This window comes from Eurytemora carolleeae, unplaced genomic scaffold, assembly GCF_000591075.1.
Source record: "Eurytemora carolleeae unplaced genomic scaffold, Eaff_2.0 scaffold462, whole genome shotgun sequence".
NCBI classification, from domain to species: Eukaryota; Metazoa; Arthropoda; class Copepoda; order Calanoida; family Temoridae; genus Eurytemora; species Eurytemora carolleeae.
In genome coordinates this window covers 77,882-96,282 of record NW_019396408.1, presented here as the reverse complement: position 1 = coordinate 96,282, position 18,401 = coordinate 77,882, and the positions used below count along the sequence as shown (strand labels likewise).

The window sequence follows — 18,401 nt, the reverse complement described above, 5'->3', positions numbered from 1 at the left end:
ATTCTCCATGGAGGATTTTGGGATGAACACCTTACAGTGGCAGGGGTTTGGCCGGGGGGTGGAGATTTTCTAGTGATTATTTCACGGTAATATATCATAACCAATTCTGGGAAATTTCTCATAAACCATTCCGAGGAATTTCTTGTAACCATTCTGAGGTATTTCTCATAACCCAGTCCAAGGAATTTCTCGTAACCAATTCTGGAGATTAACAGCAGAAAATGTCGACCAAAATTGGAAAAATTTTGGGGAATTTCCGGAGAAAAATTCTTCAGAACCAATTCCTGGGAACTATTCCAAGATTTTCCTCAGAAATTGCTCAGACTTAGACCCAATAGTAAAGAATGTTTTAGCAACTATTTATATTGCACTTCAACTTTTAGAAGTATTACCAACATCTTTAAGTCAGAATGTTATAATTGTTTTTTATCTTATTAAAGTTGTCTTGTATTTTGCATTTTCAGACTGAATTATCAATAACAAATGTAAATTTTTTTTATCATTTTTCCCAAAAAAAAATTTCGAAAGATGATTTCAAAGGTAATCACCTTCAAAGCAAGTCACCAAAACTGGAGAACTTGGGGAAATTCCTCACTATTGATAACAATAAGGATGCAATATCTAGTTAGGAAAGTGCATAGTATAAGGGAACCTCAGAGATACCTATTGGATAAAAGGAAACTTGAAAATTCTGTAAAATTTGTGATGTTTTCCTGAAAATTTTTCAGGAATTTTCTTCCAAGAAATATTCCTGAGAAATTCTCAGAATTTTCTTGAGACAATGTTTCTTAATAAGTTCCTAAGAATTTCTCAGAAATTTCCAGAGAAATTTTCCTAAGAAATTCTCAGGAATTTCTTGAAAGAAAATTCCTGAAAAAATTTCAGGAATTTCTTGAGACTATGTCTCTTATTCGGTTATCCAAAAAATCCGTAAAATTAGTGATCAAGTCCTTTGGGGAAAATTTCCAAGAAATTCTCAAGTATTTCCAAAGACTATATCCCTTAATTAGTTACCCTTAAAAAACAGTAAAATTGGTGACCAAGTTCTGAGAAATTCTTAGGAATTTCCGGAGAAATTATAAGAAATTTCTTTGAAAAATTCCGGAGAAATTCTCAGGAATTTTTTTAAGCTAAGTCTAAAAACTTTGATCCCTCAAAAAATTCTCAAATTTGGGACTAATTCTGAGGAATTTCTCGAGAATTTCCAAGGAATCATTCACTAGAACTTGTTCTCAAGAAATTCCTCGGAAATTCTTCAAAGCAAGTCACCAAAACTGGAGAACTTGGAGAAATTCCTCACTGGGATACTGATATGGCAGTTGTCATTTTAAGAATCAAATCAGGATTGTGAACTCTCCTCAACTGAAAAAACAGATTTGTGCAAAATTGACCGTGCTTGGATTGCCATGTCAAAAGAAACGTTAGAGCAAACTTCTATTATTTTGTTGTTGTCTAAAAGTACGTTGTTTTGTTCTGTTCCTGCAAACATTCAACACCTAATTTAAGAAGATGGTATAAAGCAGGCCTAAAAACTATTCGTACAAAGTATGTTGGTGAAACAATCCAAAACCAAGAAAACAACAAGGTCTTAAATAGTCCCCCCCCCTCACAGAAAAATCCTTACCAAGAAAAACTTCGTTCAAACTACAAGGCTTACTTTAACTCATATATGTCAAGAATAGATTAAACAATTCAAAGTGAATGCCCAAATTGCAAAGAAAGCCCACACGATACCCAACATCTCTTTAAGTATACAGAAAAACCGACATTTTTAAATACGTCAACAGAGCCCGCGATTTAAAATTTTTTGGAAAATACGGTTCGGGTCTAAGCTGTCGTTGGACCTTATATACGCGGCTTGAGCTTTTCGAGCTGCATCTTATTTTCAACAGAGTTGAGTTTTAAAAACCGGTTAAATATTCTATTTGGTGGATTTTCCTGTAAGGAATTGGCGAATTCCGGTTTTTTTGAGAACAAGAATCAACATTGAGCCTTATTCTCAACTAAAACCAACCAAGGTCAGTTTTATTTTCATTGGGCATAACTCCTTGAGTCGAGCCAAATATCTTGCAGCTGTCAATCACGTGACTCAAGCTGACGTCAGAGTTGGGTCGAAGATTTGGTCTTAAAGTCGGGTTTGAGAAATTACAGCTCGAGCTGAAGTTTTTAAATCGCGGGCTCAGGAGAAACTGCCCTTCATCTTGGTTTACAAGTAGAAGAAATAATAGAAGAGAAAGAAGTTTATACCTGACCTATTCTGGGCTACAACAACAACATTTTGAAGCTTTTTAACTTGTTCGAATCTTTAAATTGAATACCAATACAATGAACACTACTTTTGATTTCAATTTTGGATTTCTAGCAAGCTTTCAAACATACACATAAACTGGAAACAATGAGAAGCTGTCAATTAACTGCTTCCATTTGTTTACAAAACTTGCTATTTGAGAATGCTCGAATTAGAAATCAAAACTTAAATAGAAAAGTCGTCTTCATTGTATTGATATTAACGCCGACCACTATATGCTATCTGCCTTGAATATAGTTTTTAAATGATTGTTTAACTTATTTAAGAAAGAAAACATTTATCGCTACACGGAACAAATAATGTAGGAAATATAGGCACAGTCGTCTTTGAAGTCTAATTCTGGGAGGATGAACCTGTATTTTCTTGTTGTATATGTGCACATTTGAAATATAAGTTTTTCCTGTGAAAGTCAACTTACTCAAATTAGAAACTTTTTAACCAAACTAAGAACATGCCCGTGGTTCTTTCGAGTTTTCGAATAAAAATTACGGCAAATTATTCAAGGTGTTCCTGAAAGTATGAACGATGTCAAAGAGATAAAATTAGCGTTAACCTATTCTCACAGATTGTTCGATAGGTCGATCTTTCGTTGTTCAATTTCTGAAGGTCGATCATAACGTTAGAAGTTCTTGTAACAGTAAGTACATTGTATGTATACATGTTTTCTGAGTAATATATGTAAATATAGTTAAGTTAACAAAGGTGAGATTAGTTCATATCTTACAGTTTTATGACTTTCCGTCTTATATATGCGATATATATAATATTTAACTTAGTTTAAACAAGAACCTTTACATAACATATTAAAACACAGAGCCTGCATTTTAAAAATGTCAGAATATAATGGAAAACATGTGTATACAATATACGATATAATATGTACAGCGTTGTACAATTTTTTATGTACAATGTACATGTATTATGATAGTGATACATTTACAAAATATTCAAAGCTCGAAACTTTTAGATAAACGAATAAGCTATCTTTATACTTTTTGCATCCAATGCACAATTTGTTCAATTGAACATGTACATCAAGTTTATGACTTTATATTTGCATAAAATAGCCAATGGGCCAAAAGATAATAAAATGGCCTGTAAGCTTAATTTCAACCATTTTCTGTGCAAAGATAGCAATGACCGATCAAATTTAAATTTTAGTCTAATTAAGAATGAATTAGATATTAGATATTAGATATTAGATATTAGATATTAGATATTAGATATTAGATATTAGATATTAGATATTAGATATTAGATATTAGATATTAGATAAGCATGTTTTTGTTTTTTCGAACCGGTTTGTGGTTTCTCTTCTAAAGTTACTTGCGTAATTTTTGATTTTAAGAAACAATGAAGTCTTCCAAATTTTGTCTGATTATGATTCGGGGATGCCCATCTGAAAATAAATGGTTACTTAAAATAACGCTTACAGCCCCTTTAATCGTTAGAATTTTAGTTTTCAAATTCGAAATTTTTTCACCAATAATGATATTTTGTAGCCTTAAACTTTCTACCCTATAACACTTAACAGTTTTCAGCTTTATAGACGTACATAACGAAACAAGAAAAATTAATTGATATGAATTTAAATTACAATGAGAGCTTTTACATTTTACATTTTACGAAGCAATTCTTAGCTAGCTGTTCCTTAGGATGGAAGTTGTTTTCAAAAATGAAGCAGTTTTATTTCACGTTTTTTTAATCCAACAAACGTACCTTAGTTTATTCGTAACGATCGTTAACAATGTTAAAAATACTACAATGGTTTTTATTTTATAAACTATCTTTTTCAAAACGATCGTTTCGTTTTTAGTTTTCTCTTTTTCGTTGAGAAAACGATTTGTTTGTTTTTCAGACCATGCCATCCCTAGTTCACCTTTCATTCTTTATATTTATTTTCTTCACTGGAAAACATTATCTTAAATATTTCTTGAGTACAGCATTAATGATTAACTGTCAGTGCAGTGTCATTTTGGTTTAATGATAATATGGAGACCTTAGATCAAATACATGAATTTTAATTTATGATTAAATTAAATCTGAATTTTATACTATCTATTAAATATTCATTTTTGATCATCTAAAAACTTTAATTTAATAAAAATTTAAAATTGCATATTATTGATCATATTAAATTATAGTTTTATCAATTATATTGCAGGCGCTGTAAAGGAAAAATGAAGGAGATTGTAGTATAGTTGTCACGTGATACAGACACATGACCACTATACTGCACTACCATTGGTGGGAGCTCTGGTGACGTAATACAGACTTATAAATAATATTATCAATTATATCTATTAAGAATAAAAATAAAAATTATCAAATAATAAGTGGAGAAACCCTATTTTACAATCAGGTTTCTCTTTGATTGCATATTTTCTGAATATGATCTGTTTAAACCTACTATTTCTTTTCAAAACTGTGTATATGAATTTTCGAATAAATTTGACACAGTCTTGTATCAATTTCTCGAGACAGGAACATGAGATATAACTTATATGGGTCGCGATCAAGAGCTAAAGTGATTATAGCTTTCAGCATATACCCGCCTTTATTTTTTTCGTTACAGTCCCTTTAAATTGTATATTTTGATCATTTGTTTTATGAAATAAATTAAATTGTATATTATCAACCTAGATTGTTTTATGTAGATTATCTTAATCCTAATCTTAGACCTTAATTTTTTTCAGTATAAAATGGCGAATGTGTATGAGGAGCACGAAGGTGAATCAAACATTTTTCAATTTAATTTGTTTAAATATTAAATATTTTGTTGGCTTAGATATTAAAATTACAATTAACATAGTTAAAAGTTTAGAAAACATTTTTTCTTACAGTTCAAAAATTGAAAAAGCAAGTCCTTAAAATTAAGATAAAAAATCTGAATCAAATAATCGATGATAATGTAATAGAGGAGGACGAAGATCATGAGCTTGGAGTTCATCTTGTCAGTTTCAGGTGAGGTCAATGATGTCTTATGTATGGTCATTCACGTTTTTCCTGAGGTCAATTCTTGTTACCTGTTTAAAAAATGGTGTAGGGGGTCATTCACGTATTAAGTGGAATCATGATTACGGTTTAGGGGGTCATTCACGTTTTAAGTAGGATCAATTATAGACGGTCTTTCACGTTTAAAGTTAGGTCAATTCTTGATTGAAGTAAGATCATTTTAAGTGAGGCCATTTTGTATTTTGTGAGGTAATTTTACGTTTCTTGGGAGGTCAATAAATGGTTTGAGTGAGGTCAGTTTTAGAGAATTCGTTTTTTGTCTTTATGTGGTCAATATGTCAACTTATATGAATGAAAGTCAAGGTCTGATGTTAAGTTATCTTGGGGAAGTTCAACATAGATGTTAACTAATCAAGATAAATGTCAAGGTCAGATGTTATCAAATCGAGATAAAGATCAAGTTCGATGTTATCTAATCTAAATTAAGATCAAGTTCAGATGTTATCTAATCTATATAAAGATCAAGTTCAGATGTCATCTAATTTAGATGGGAGGAGTTGGGACCCTTTGTTTTGATCTTTACCTTCGTAGTACTCTCAGGACTAGCGAAGATCATTTTCCATCATTTTCATGTTCTCTCCTCCAGAGTACCAGAGTCATGGTGAGTCATTTGAAGCCAAGGAATCATAAAAAGGGTTTCCAGCGGAAGTAAAATGTCCAATTTTATGCAAATCCGATTGCGGATTTAGAAAACTCTTTGTGCGGAATTCCACATTTTGCTAGAGTTGCTGCTGCAAAAAAAATCAACAAATTTTACTTAGTGGAAATCTCTTCTTATATAATCACCACCCAGAATTAGAAGTTTTATCAAATCTTATTATATTATGACTAGAGGTCCCCCCGTCCTGGGTCCACGGGTCCCACCCTGAGCTCCTGGAAGGGGGCTCCCTCTAATGAAATTTATCAATATTTCAAGTAACTATTCATTTCAAATTCCGATTCACAGCGTTACCCTGAAGACCTTAATCTGATCAATAATTCGGATGATCAAGTTTTATTTTTAGTTTTAAGAGTGTTTAATTCTGTGCATTTCTCGATTGTTTCAGTAGCAATAAATACGCAAGTCGCTTTTGTAGAGAACTCAAAGATAAAAACATTTTCAAATTCGTAAGCATATATATCTAATTCATTCTTGATTAGACAAGGCTTTTAAGGGTATTTTTAAGTATCGAACATAATGGAGCACTTGAAATTATGTTTACTGGGCCTTTAAAAAATCCTCCAAACCAAAAAAGATGATTTCTGACAAATATAAATAAAATTTTTTTTAAAAGTTTGTTAGTCCTGGTCGGGGTCGGATTTGGGGCTCTCATAGAATTCGGAGGTAAGATGTAATAAAAGAATATTCACACAAAACTTCAAATATAACTAAAAATAACTAAATTAAAGGTATATTTAATTCCATTCAGGCTGGCGTTTGGTTTACCCAAAATATTCCGGGGTGGGACATCCCAGGGAACCCCTATTTCCTTATTGTGATACAAATCTATAACGTTTCATACACGTTTGGAAAGTCCATGCGCGGGCTCTACTATTATAATCTGCAAAAAAAGTCAGCAAATTTGCAAAATTTTAGATATTTATTGCAACAATGCATCAAGTTATTAAAACAAAAATGTGCAAAAACAAAAAGTGCGCGGAACAAGATATATTATACATTTTGAAAAGTCATTGACACGGCGTAAGTAAATATGCAAAAATATTTGCAACATTTCAAATATACATGTGTATTTAAGAAAAACTAAAAATGTACAACTTCTCTTTAAAGGCATTTGTGCAAATATCTATGTCAAATTATTCGCAAAAATTGTGCAATCTGCTTTCTTTTGTTCATGGTTTTCCAAAGAAATGTCGAAATCCAAGGACGAAAGTAGGTCTTAATGAAGATTTAGTCCGGGAATGGTAAATAAACCATTCAGACAGTATACCTGAATAAATAAGACATTCAAGCAGTATGCCTGAGGTATTAGGCAGTAGGTATAAAAGCCCTGCTTTTATCCTAAAGTGAGGGACATGTGTTGGTTAGAAAAGTAAAAAAAAATGAACAGCCTCAGACCAATACTTTTTGAGTTATCTACAAAAAACGTCAGAAGGGGGGGGGGGTCCAGCTGGAATAGAAAATATGTTTTCATTCATACTAATTTAATTTATAATCTTTCATTTTTTTTTGTTTTTTTTGAAATTTTGGGTTTCGATTTTGACGCTTAGAATATCTTCAATATTTAATGTTTCAATTAGGCCTGTATGAAATGTCAAAAAACTATTTTTATTCAAAAAGCATACGAAACAACTATATGTAAAATGTTTGTCTTTGTTTTAAAACACATATCAAATATTTTCGCCAGTAATAAATTATCTCTTAGAAAACATTTTAACGAATGAAAATATATTTTTGAAGTCAAATATTTAAAGTTTCAATTATAAAAATGTTCAGTTTCCTTATTTTGTATTTTGATTTCCGATCTGAGGATTAATACTTGATTCCTGGATTAAAGTTATTCCAGCAGGGTCTGACCATGAGCGTCAGTGGCGTATTCAGGGGGGGGGATTTGGAGGCTAAGCCCCCTCTGGACCAGTGAAATCTATTGATTTCAGGGGGTTTTCAGGCCCCAACGGGTGCTGAGCCCCCCCCTGGAAAGAGAAAAAGATTTAAGCCCCCCTGGACAAATTCCTGAATACGCCCCTGACCGCTGTATATCAAAAAAGAATTAAATCAATCCTTAGATGCATAAGATGGAGATCAATGCTTGATCCCCAGATTTACAATACACAAGTTATAACTCCAGGTCTCGTTAATGGTTTTTATCCCACGCACCTCTGCCCCTTTAGTAAAAGTAAATTCAACCTATTTGAAGCACAAAGTCTGACCGCGTCAACCTTATTGCACCAGCTAGTCCTGTCCATAGAGCTAGGTACAGTACAAACTGGGACCGGAAATATTGTCCCGGCTCGGAACTTCAAATGTACTACGGCTTCCCGTGACCCCCAGGGATTCAAAACAATCCTTTACAAAAGTTTATATTTTATCAGGGTTAACAATGCTGCCTCCCTTCACAACAGAATTCTTCTTCCATTTCCTTCTACCTCCGATCATCCTGGAGGCAGCCTACTCTCTTCATCATAAAGCATTCTTAGGATCGTAGCTTTTATACTGATAATCAACCAATCAACCAATAAATCTATTGATTTATCAATCAACTAATTAATTAACAAATTAATCAAACAACTAATTTGATCGACCAACAAACCAATTAGTAAATCAATCAATTGATCAAACAATTAATCAATTAATCAATCAATCAAAGTTGGGAAAATTTTTGCCACAAATTATTATTATCTAACCCTTTTATCTTCGCAACCCAATGTTGTAGACATTAGGTATTTCAAATTATGAATTCTGTTAGATCAAGTTTGAAATATCATTAGGTTGCAAAGATATAAAGATGAGAAAGTTTGAGTTGGTGGAAAAGACTCAATTCCAGAAGGTGCTTTAAACTGGTCATATTTCAAATCAAAATAAGCTTTTTTTTCATTCTCAAAGAGTGAAAAATTTGACAAAATATTTAAAGTTTAAAGGCATACTTATTTAGATAACATCCGAACTATTCTACTTTTTGCTATTGTGGTAACTTTTATATTATAAAAAATTAAATAGTTAAAAAGTATTTAACAAAAAAATATTTAGAATTATAACATGTGTTAATTCTAAAGCACTTGAAGTAAATACAACCCATTTTCAAAAGTAAAAAGTAAATATTTATTCATAGTATCCGATAACTAAATAATCCGGAAATTTTTTCCATTTCCATTATGCAAAAGGTTCCGGAAGTCCGGAATTCCGGAACAATCTTTCCCCCTCTAAACCGGAAATTTACGGAAATCGTTTCGGAGAGTTTCCAGAAAAATCGTTCCGGAATTTTCAGGAACAAGGAAGCAGAATTGCATAAAAGCCTCTTAAAGACAAAACCAGTAAGTAAAACTAACATAGTTTGGTAGAATGTGCGCGCACTAGCAGTAGTGTAACAGGAGGGGGGGGGGGGCAATATTCCTGGAATAAACTAGAATTTTACGGTTTACGTTACCTAAACCGGAAAAATTTGAGGGTTACTAAATGGGAACTGGAAATTTTACAGTTTCCATTCCGTAAACCGGGAAAATTTTCAGATTACGTCACATAAACTGTAAACATTCCAGTTCCCATTTGATCCGGAATTATCCTGGAATTCCACTTTACGCAACAAATTTCCAGATCATTCCATTTCCAAGATGGAAATTTTGTTCCAGAATGATAAAAAACCCTAGTAGCTAATTCTCTCTTCATCTAAAATGTATGCGGATTTAGTTAAATTATGGAAACAAATTAAAGACTCCGGGGAAAAAGAAAAAAAAAATGATTTGAATAATTAATTTTTAATTGTTTTTGTTGTTTAGGGAACACTTTTTAACTTCTTGTTGATTGGAGGATTACTTGTTGGGACAAATCAACTAGGGTTGATGGAGAGCTCTGGAACTATTAGAATCAGGGGGGTTTACAACTACTTTACCCCTATTTTTCACAATTCTTGATCCCATAAACTATTCTCAACCTGCAGAGGACTTTTGCCCTTATCAATTTTATTCAGGACTAGCTTGGGAACCTAGCTCTACCTGCAACCCAAACTTTCTCTATTAAAGTTTAAAGTCAACCCACTAAAATAAAAGTTTCTAAACATTTCTAAACATTCCCAGGATCTCCTAATTCCAAATCGGTTAAGGGGTACATGAGTTATGATCACTGATCAGACGTATGAACAAACTTTCAGATATTTCTACTTATTATCCTGGCATAAGTTCTTCCCTCATTAAAGGGAGTGACCGGCTATGTAAGGTAATTGAACTGGGTATGCAGTGTTGTCGAAAACTTCTTTAAGATTCATTTGAGACATATTTCACTTTTTAAAGATCTGTAAATCCTGAGTTTGAGCGCAAATTCGACAAATTCGATTTGGGGCTGGATATGCTTTCAGAATTTTTTTAAATTATTAAATAACGACAACGAAAAATAAATTAAAAATTATACAGTAATGTAATTAGATGGCTAGGAACATATTTCACAAAAGAAATTTGTCAATAAATCAATGCTAAAATCGATTATTTCGTTTTCATTATTATATTGAATTTCTAATTTTCTTTGAGTTTATTCGCAGATTTCTTTAAATTCTTTAAATGTCGTCTTTTCAATAATAGTTATAGAAAATCGGTGAACATCTTTGTGAATAACGAGAAACTAGAATAATGAGATAATAGAAATTAATAATTAAACAAGATTACTTATTTTCGATGATAAGATTAATTTTTATTTTCTCAAAATGTTCCTAAACATGACGTCTGTAGTTTATTGTAGAATATTTTTACATTTTATGTCGTCGTTAATTAATAATTTTAAAAAAACTAATTCTGAAAGCGTATCCACCCCCAAATCAGGAGTTTTGAACGTCGAATTTGCGCTCAAACTCAGGATTTACAGACTTTTAAAAAGTGAAATATGTCTCAAATGAATCCAAAAGAAGTTTTCCACAACACTGCGTCCTCAGTTCAACTACCTTACATAGCCGGTCACTCCCTTTAATTTTGAACAGAGCTACCCACAAAGGAAATGACAATCTGAAACTGTTAAAATATGAAGATCTTAAGGTCAAGGTTTTGATAGCATAAGTATATTAAATGATTTAGCACAAAAAAACAAAGTTTTCAATTGCAGCATAGCAGGAATTAAAGAAAAAAGGCGGACTAAATTCCATACAGTCGTCTTTGAAGTATCATCCTTTGTTGGTAACTCTAATCAAACAAAAGCAAAAACAACTTTTGTGGAAAATAATCAAAGTTACAATTTTCCTTCTTGACAGACATATCAACGTTCAAAGAAGTTTTCTTGTGCCAATTAAGATTAATTCCTCATTGAACTCTTCAAGGGTTTCCTTTAAATAGTAATCCCCCTTTTCTCAGTGTAAATGAGACTAGTTATCATAATATGACGTCAGTTGAAATATTTACATTTGCTAGTTTAATATCAGGGAATACAGAATAGTAATCACTAAGATTAATTTCTCAGAGCGTACAAAATCCTTTAAATGGACTGTAAGCAAAATTTCAAGTGATCTTCCATGCAATGATGCAATGCCTGATAGAAAACAATACTCTTAAAAGCTTTGTCTGAATAAGAATTAATTTATATATCAATTGTTTTATATTTTAAAAATTGATAATTTACAATCAGGTTTCTCTAGAGAAAACACATAGGAATTATAAGAATTAAACAATTATGCTTAAAGTTTCGTAAATATTTGTTGAGAAAGTATGTTCTCTGGAAAAGTCTGCTTTTAGGATTTCAGCTTTCATAAAATTCCTATTCTGTATTCAATTCAGCGGTTGATCCAGTAGCAGTCCTGGCCATATTTGCGGAGGTTGGAGTCAACTCGGAACTTTACTACATTGTGTTTGGAGAGTCTTTGCTAAATGATGGCGTAGCAGTAGTATTCTACAGTATGATGAACTCATTTGCAGAGTTAGATGCCGCTGGACTACCAATCACTTTAGAACAATGTTTGCTTGGCTGTGCTTCATTTATAACTATTGCTTTTGGCGGCCTTGCTATTGGAATTTTAATTGGTCTCCTAACAGGTCTTGTTACCAGAACTACATCGGAAGTCAGTGTTATTGAACCTCTGATTGTCATCGGAATGGCTTTCACAGCATATTATTTAGCAGAGATGTTTCATTGGTCTGGAATTATCAGTCTAATAGGATGCGGTATCGTACAAGCTCATTACAGTTTTAAGAATATCCAAGGGAACTCCCACATCACGATAGAATACTTCAGTAAGATGCTTAGCTCTACCATGGATTCAGTAATATTCTTATACCTTGGAAAAGCTCTATGGGGTCGAGAGGAGAGCTGGAGTTGGAATATACATACCGGATTTCTTTGCTGGACGCTAGTCTTTTGTCTTGTTGTTAGGTTCATCGGAGTGTACTTTTTCACATTCTTCCTCAACCGTTTCCGAATCAAGCCAATAAACTTGCAGGAGCAGTTTATAATGGCATATGGTGGGCTTCGGGGGGCTGTGGGGTTTTCATTGGTAATTAGTATACAGAGAAACATAGTTCCGTCTGCAGATATGCTTGTCAGCACAACTCTAATAGTAGTGATGTTTACAATCTGGCTTCAGGGGGGAACAATTAAACCTTTGGTTAATATACTTAACATTGACAAGGAGGCCAAGGAACACAAGTCTCTGATGGAAGAACTCAATGATTCAATGATGGAGCAGATGATTACCGGGATCAATCAAGTCACTGGTCGACATGGGTATATTTATTTTCAAACCAAGTTCTTTAAGTTTGATGAGGAGGTGATGATGAAAATATTTTGTAACCCTGATCAAGATCATGACATGAAGAAACTTTTTGAGGAGATTGTTCTTGCTGACCATCTTGAAAATGTTTATGATCCAAAGAAAACTATTGAAAAAACTTTAGAGTTTATTAACCAGGGCTATGAAGCTTCTGAGCCTACCACTGTACTAGACGTAGTTGTTGAAAAAGGCACTTCAAATAATTTTCTTCAACCCATTGGAAGGAAAGACAGCATACGGTCTGGCATTTCATCTGTTTCAAGGTATATCATAAAATAATTTAATAATGTAAGAAATCAACATTTGGTTATTCAGACTTTCCCAAATGAGGCCTCAATGGGGGGCCTCAACATATGGGCATGCAGTGCTAAGACCTGGAGGTGGACAGGAGGAGAAGGATGCTAAGAAATTACTTCGGAAAGGTCTTCTTAATCAGCATAGCAATCTGTTTGATCAGCAGGTAGATAGATAAAATTTAATATGTATGAAGTATGCATAGTATATAGGGTTACCCACAAAGGCTAAGGCTGTAAAACGACTTAAAATTCTTAAGCTATGACGACTCAAAAGTTAGCTTATAGCCTCTGCTTAAAATATAGGGGTTATATAGGATTTGTCAAAGATAGAAACAAGATAACAGTTGAAGGAAGGAAAAAATTAACGAAATAAATTCTGCACTTTCGTCTCTTATGTTTCATCTATTGTGGATAACCCGGTGTATAATCTATTCATGAACCTCTTGGTAAATATGTTCAATTTGGTTACGGATATTGTGAAGGCCATTAACAAAGAATCTAAAGATGCAAAGCTTGATAGATACATAGGTACCCTTTAAAGAGACTCTAGAAGTAAGTGACACTCTATTTATAAAGTGGCATGTCCGATTCACAACAGTACCCATCAAAGCTTTGTCAGATTAAGTATGAATTATTAAACTTTATTTATAACTTGGAAAACTGATTATTTCATTTGTGGTTTCTCTTCAAAAGTAAATATCTACTGCAAAAAAATAAATGTAGAAAAAATTATCAAAATTGAACACTTTTTAACCAAAAAAACTACGTATTATCAACATTATAGATCAGAAAAAGGTTTCTGCAGACCGTTATGAATCAGAGATGCTCTTTTTTTAACAGAAGGCTCCCTTGAAATTACAATGACAGTCCCTTTAAAAACTAAATTTAAGTTATTTATGTGATCTCACCAAACAAAAATCAAAATTATACATATAATACATCTATGTATAATTTTTAAGGATATAGATGAGAGGAATAGGTTGAGTGTAAGAAATTTTCCTCGAAGGAGAAGTAGCACTGTCTCAGGAGTTTCTGGATTTCAGGTTTATAATTTTAAATCGCACCCTGATCTTTCCAATTTTACTTCCAGAGATGGGCGTGTTTTTTTTCGTTCGTTTATCAATTGTGAACGACCCATTTCGTTTTTTTTCAATCGTTCAAAATAAATATAATTGTTCGTTCTATAAAGTATTGTTAACTTTCGATCTATTTTGTTCATTTTCTCACTAAACGATAGTTCAGTTAAATGGTTCTTTTATTCAAATAAATCGTTTGTTAAGTGAATTCGTTTGTTCGTTCAGTACGAAAACGATTTTAAAAAGTTTGTTCGAAAAAATTGTTCTGTTCATAAAGGAACACTTGATTTAATGGTCGACTGCTATTGTGATTAAAGACACTTAACACTTTTAAGAATTACTTCCCTGATTTCCATCTGTAGCCTTTAAACCCGTATATAAGGACTGAGCAAACATGATGAACTTGTTTACTTATGCAGCAGAGACAAGGAAGGAAATCAACCAAATTAATTCATTTTTAAGATAGGAAATGATTTTTTAAATTTTACTAAGAGTAATATGTAAAGGGACCGATGTGAATCCGGCATACAATATGATAATGAGTTAGAGATTTATTCAGAAAAAAGATTTGTAAATTCAAAAAGTAAGAATACCATGCAGATTGCCCTTACACAGAAATTTTTTTCCCAACGTCTATTAAAGTGGGGACCCATTAAACTGTAGAATATTGAATTAAATACTCTAATAAACAAGCAATACAGCCACTGTGCAGTGTACACAGACCCATTTCACTTGAAAGGTTAATTTTTTAGCTACTTAATAAACACATGTCGTCCCTTTAATCCACAGTGTTATGGGTCTCACTGTATTCAGTAAAAAATATTTGTTTCAGAACCAGCTCAGAGGAAGGGAGAGAACAATATCTACAAATAGTAATTTTTCAAGAACCTCACTAAAAACTTTTGAATAAAAACCACATTATTCAGGCGTCGTCATATATATCAATACAATTAAGACGATTTCAATTTTGATTTTTATGAAGCTTTAAAACAGCATGGATACACATCACACATGGATACACATAACACATGGATACACATCACACATGGATACACATAACACATAGATACACATAACACATGGATACACATAACACATGGATACACATAACACATATGGATATACATAACACATGGATACATATAACACATGGATACACATAACATATGGATACACATAGCACATGGATCACATAACACATGGATACACATAACACATGGATACACATAACATATGGATACACATAACACATGGATACTCATAACTCATGGATACACATAACACATGGAGAGACATAACACTTAGATACACATAACACTTAGATACACATAACACATATGGATACACATAACACATGGATACACAACACATTTGGATACACATAAAACATGGCTACACATAGCACATGGATACACATAACACATGGATACACATAACACATGGATACACATCACACATGGATACACATAACACATGGATCTTTAATTTAGAAAAAATCTTGTTAAAAAAGCTTAATTATAAAAGCCGTTTTCGTTGTATTGATATGAACGCCGACAGTGCAAGCTGAAGCAGAAATTTTGATATTCATATTTATTGACTTAAGCGTATTATGTTTGTGAAAATTCTCAATTTTAGGTAATTTTATAGTATACGATTTTTGGACCCCCCAACCCAAATCTCCCCTCCTCCGTCTTGTCAATTTTGTACACTAATCTCATATGTAACACATGGATAAAATTGGTCATGTGGCCGCAGCGCCCGGCCCCCTAGCATATTATAGCCGCAGCATGTCTAAACCCAACCTAACCCTAAAATAATACAAAATAAATAATAATTTTTCTGGAAATTGTGGTACAAAATTGTAGAGGGGTATTTCTAAATATATTTAGAATTGAAAATGTTTATCCTTTGCACATATTATCTGAAATAAATTATAGAAATAATATTGATTGCGATCAACTCCTAACATGTCTAGGCTTTAATCTATACCTCCTTTCATTTTACCTGAACAGTCCCTTTAAGATGAATAATTATATCTTTAACTTTTTGATGAGAAGGAACTCTATTTTAGATTTTAACTTTAAATGGTCATTTATTTCTTGATTAGAATTATAAACAGGAGACCAGTAAACATTTAGTCTTGATTAGAAGTATAAACAGGAGACTATAAGTAAACATTTAGTCTTAATTAGAAGTATAAACAGGAGACTAGTAAACATTTAGTCTTAATTAGAAGTATAAACAGGAGACTAGTAAACATTTAGTCTTAATTAGAAGTATAAACAGGAGACAAGTAAACAAGGTACTCTCATTTACTCAGGGAGGGTTAATGGACTGCAGCTGCAAAAAAAACACCCTAAGGTTCGACCGTAAAGTCCAATTTCTTAGTTCTTGGGTTGGACCTATTGTCAAACCTTAGGTTTTTTTTTACTATGGTCGAACTGACTTACTATATTGTTGATTCTGAATTGGATTTCTTAGTAATTTTATTTAGTTTCGGTTGTGTTGATTTAATCTTTGGTAAATGAGTCATTTGGTTTCTTATTCATACGACTTTCATCTACGGTAAAATCGGAATTTTGAGTTTGTGCGCATACCTGAATTTCCAATTCAAATCATAGTAACTGTCGTCTTTGTTTTGATACAATTAATTAGATAAGGATCCTTCACTATCCTTTTCTCATTTTTGATCTATTTCCTCTTTAATTTACTCCATTTCTTCCTCAAAATTTATTTCAGTCAAATATATTTTACCTTTATCTGTAATATGATTTCCATGTGATAATTTGTATCATTCTCTTTGATCTCGTAACAAATTATGGAAAAAGAAAAAATCTGGTGTTTTTTCTAATAAAAGTTTATTTGCACCTAATTATTACAATATCCACGAATTTAAGGGCAGGCAGCGATGTTTGTGCAGACCTCAGTAGGGTTGAGGTTGTTGTTGACAAGATCATCAATTATACCGGGCAGCTGGGCATCCATCAGCTCGTTACAGGTGGCTTCAAGGTCGGGTAGGATCAGACCAAGAGCTGCACAAATCTAAAAACAAGTCATTTTGAAGGTTTTAAATGAAACTTTCGATTTTTAAACAAATTCAAAATTTTAGCGTTGATTTTCGGAAATCTAAACAAGACAAAAAAAGTTGCAAGAAATTTTTAAAGCTTTTAAAATGTTCATGAAACTTTCTATCTTTTAAACAATAATCTGAAGAAAAAAAAAATGTTCTTTAAAAATTGAGTTAGCACCAGTGTGAACTGGAATAGAAAGACAACTTTTAGACTTAAAGTTGTTTGTCTTGGAATGAAATAGTCCAATGAAAATGAGACACAGCAGTTGCAGTGTAAACAGACCCATTTCACTCAATAAGTGATTTATTAAGTTACTAGTAAACTATTTTCTGACAACATCAACATACACTTGATTGCCACTGAACTGCACTGAAACATGTGGAACAATTGATTGTAGATATTTAATAATTAAAATAGAACTCGATTGGATTGAAAAAAGTCAAAGTTTCTCATGTCAAAGGATTCCACTATTATGTTGCAAATATAAAGGTTTTGATATACTGTTACCTCCTTCATAAAGTCGACTATCTCTTGTTCTGTTTTATCACTGGTTAGCCAGTTATCAAGATCTGTGATTACATCAATACAGATATCACAGGTTAACTCATTCTTGGTCTGGGGGGCAGACATAACAGCTCCTAGCAGGCAGCACAATACAGCCAGTTTCAGCATTCTAGACAGAAATCAGTATAACGAGGATAATCATGTCAAATCAAAATCAAAGGAATTGAGTTCATGCCACGAACTCGGATTTTCTCATCCCTATATCTGTGCAACCTAGTGGTGGAAACCTTGAATATTCAAAATTAGATTTTTGAGTTAAACATAATTCAAAGTTTTAAATATCAAAGATCTACGACATCAAGCTGCGACGCTTTAGGAATTACAAAATCAAAGTTTGTGGCAAAATCTCATTTCTTTTATCTAAAAACTGAAACTCTAATTTTCTCATCCATAATTCTTTGCAACATGAGGTCAACAATTTTTATGAAATAGTGCTAATCTATTTAGTCAATGATTATGATTTCCATTTAAATTTCAAAATAAAATGTGCTTGATCCCTCAAATTAATTTAATATCTTGGGTTCTTACAACAAAATATCCACAAGGATACACTTGAAACGGTCTGACGGAAAAGCAGTATTTTGCCAAGTACTCCAATTAAATAATTTTTTTAATAGAGAGAAGCGCGCTGGTGGCTCTGTTAGGTAAAACCAAGGTTAAAAGCGATAAAGTGTGTA

General features: G+C 32.6%; 2 protein-coding genes across 2 annotated transcripts; one reads left to right on the top strand and one right to left on the bottom strand.

The window, feature by feature from the left end:
- Window positions 1–5,008: 5,008 nt before the first annotated feature.
- LOC111702721 (sodium/hydrogen exchanger 1) lies at window positions 5,009–15,152 on the top strand. Its single transcript, XM_023474492.1, has 12 exons — window positions 5,009–5,038; window positions 5,227–5,272; window positions 5,811–5,924; window positions 6,598–6,647; window positions 8,354–8,458; window positions 8,914–8,948; window positions 9,755–9,846; window positions 11,309–11,376; window positions 11,729–12,980; window positions 13,033–13,177; window positions 13,973–14,056; window positions 14,922–15,152. The coding sequence occupies exons 1-12, from the start codon at window positions 5,011–5,013 to the stop codon at window positions 14,997–14,999; spliced, it is 2,097 nt and encodes a 698-aa protein (XP_023330260.1). The 5' UTR covers window positions 5,009–5,010; the 3' UTR covers window positions 15,000–15,152.
- Window positions 15,153–16,928: 1,776 nt separating this feature from the next.
- On the bottom strand, window positions 16,929–17,867 carry LOC111702722 (prosaposin). Its single transcript, XM_023474493.1, has 2 exons — window positions 17,668–17,867; window positions 16,929–17,131 (listed from the first exon to the last, which is right to left on the bottom strand). The coding sequence occupies exons 1-2, from the start codon at window positions 17,830–17,832 to the stop codon at window positions 16,982–16,984; spliced, it is 315 nt and encodes a 104-aa protein (XP_023330261.1). The 5' UTR covers window positions 17,833–17,867; the 3' UTR covers window positions 16,929–16,981.
- Window positions 17,868–18,401: the final 534 nt, after the last annotated feature.

Bases quoted from the DNA above. Each gene is read 5' to 3' on its own strand.
- LOC111702721 (XM_023474492.1), top strand. From the start codon at position 5,011: ATGGCGAATGTGTATGAGGAGCACGAAG. The intron at 8,459-8,913 runs GATCGTAGCTTT...ATACTTATTTAG, and splicing joins TCATCATAAAGCATTCTTAG to ATAACATCCGAACTATTCTA. The intron at 9,847-11,308 runs GGGGGTTTACAA...CCCTTTTCTCAG, and splicing joins TCTGGAACTATTAGAATCAG to TGTAAATGAGACTAGTTATC.
- LOC111702722 (XM_023474493.1), bottom strand. From the start codon at position 17,832: ATGCTGAAACTGGCTGTATTGTGCTGCCTGCTAGGAGCTGTTATGTCT. The intron at 17,132-17,667 runs GTAACAGTATAT...ACTTGTTTTTAG, and splicing joins TAGTCGACTTTATGAAGGAG to ATTTGTGCAGCTCTTGGTCT.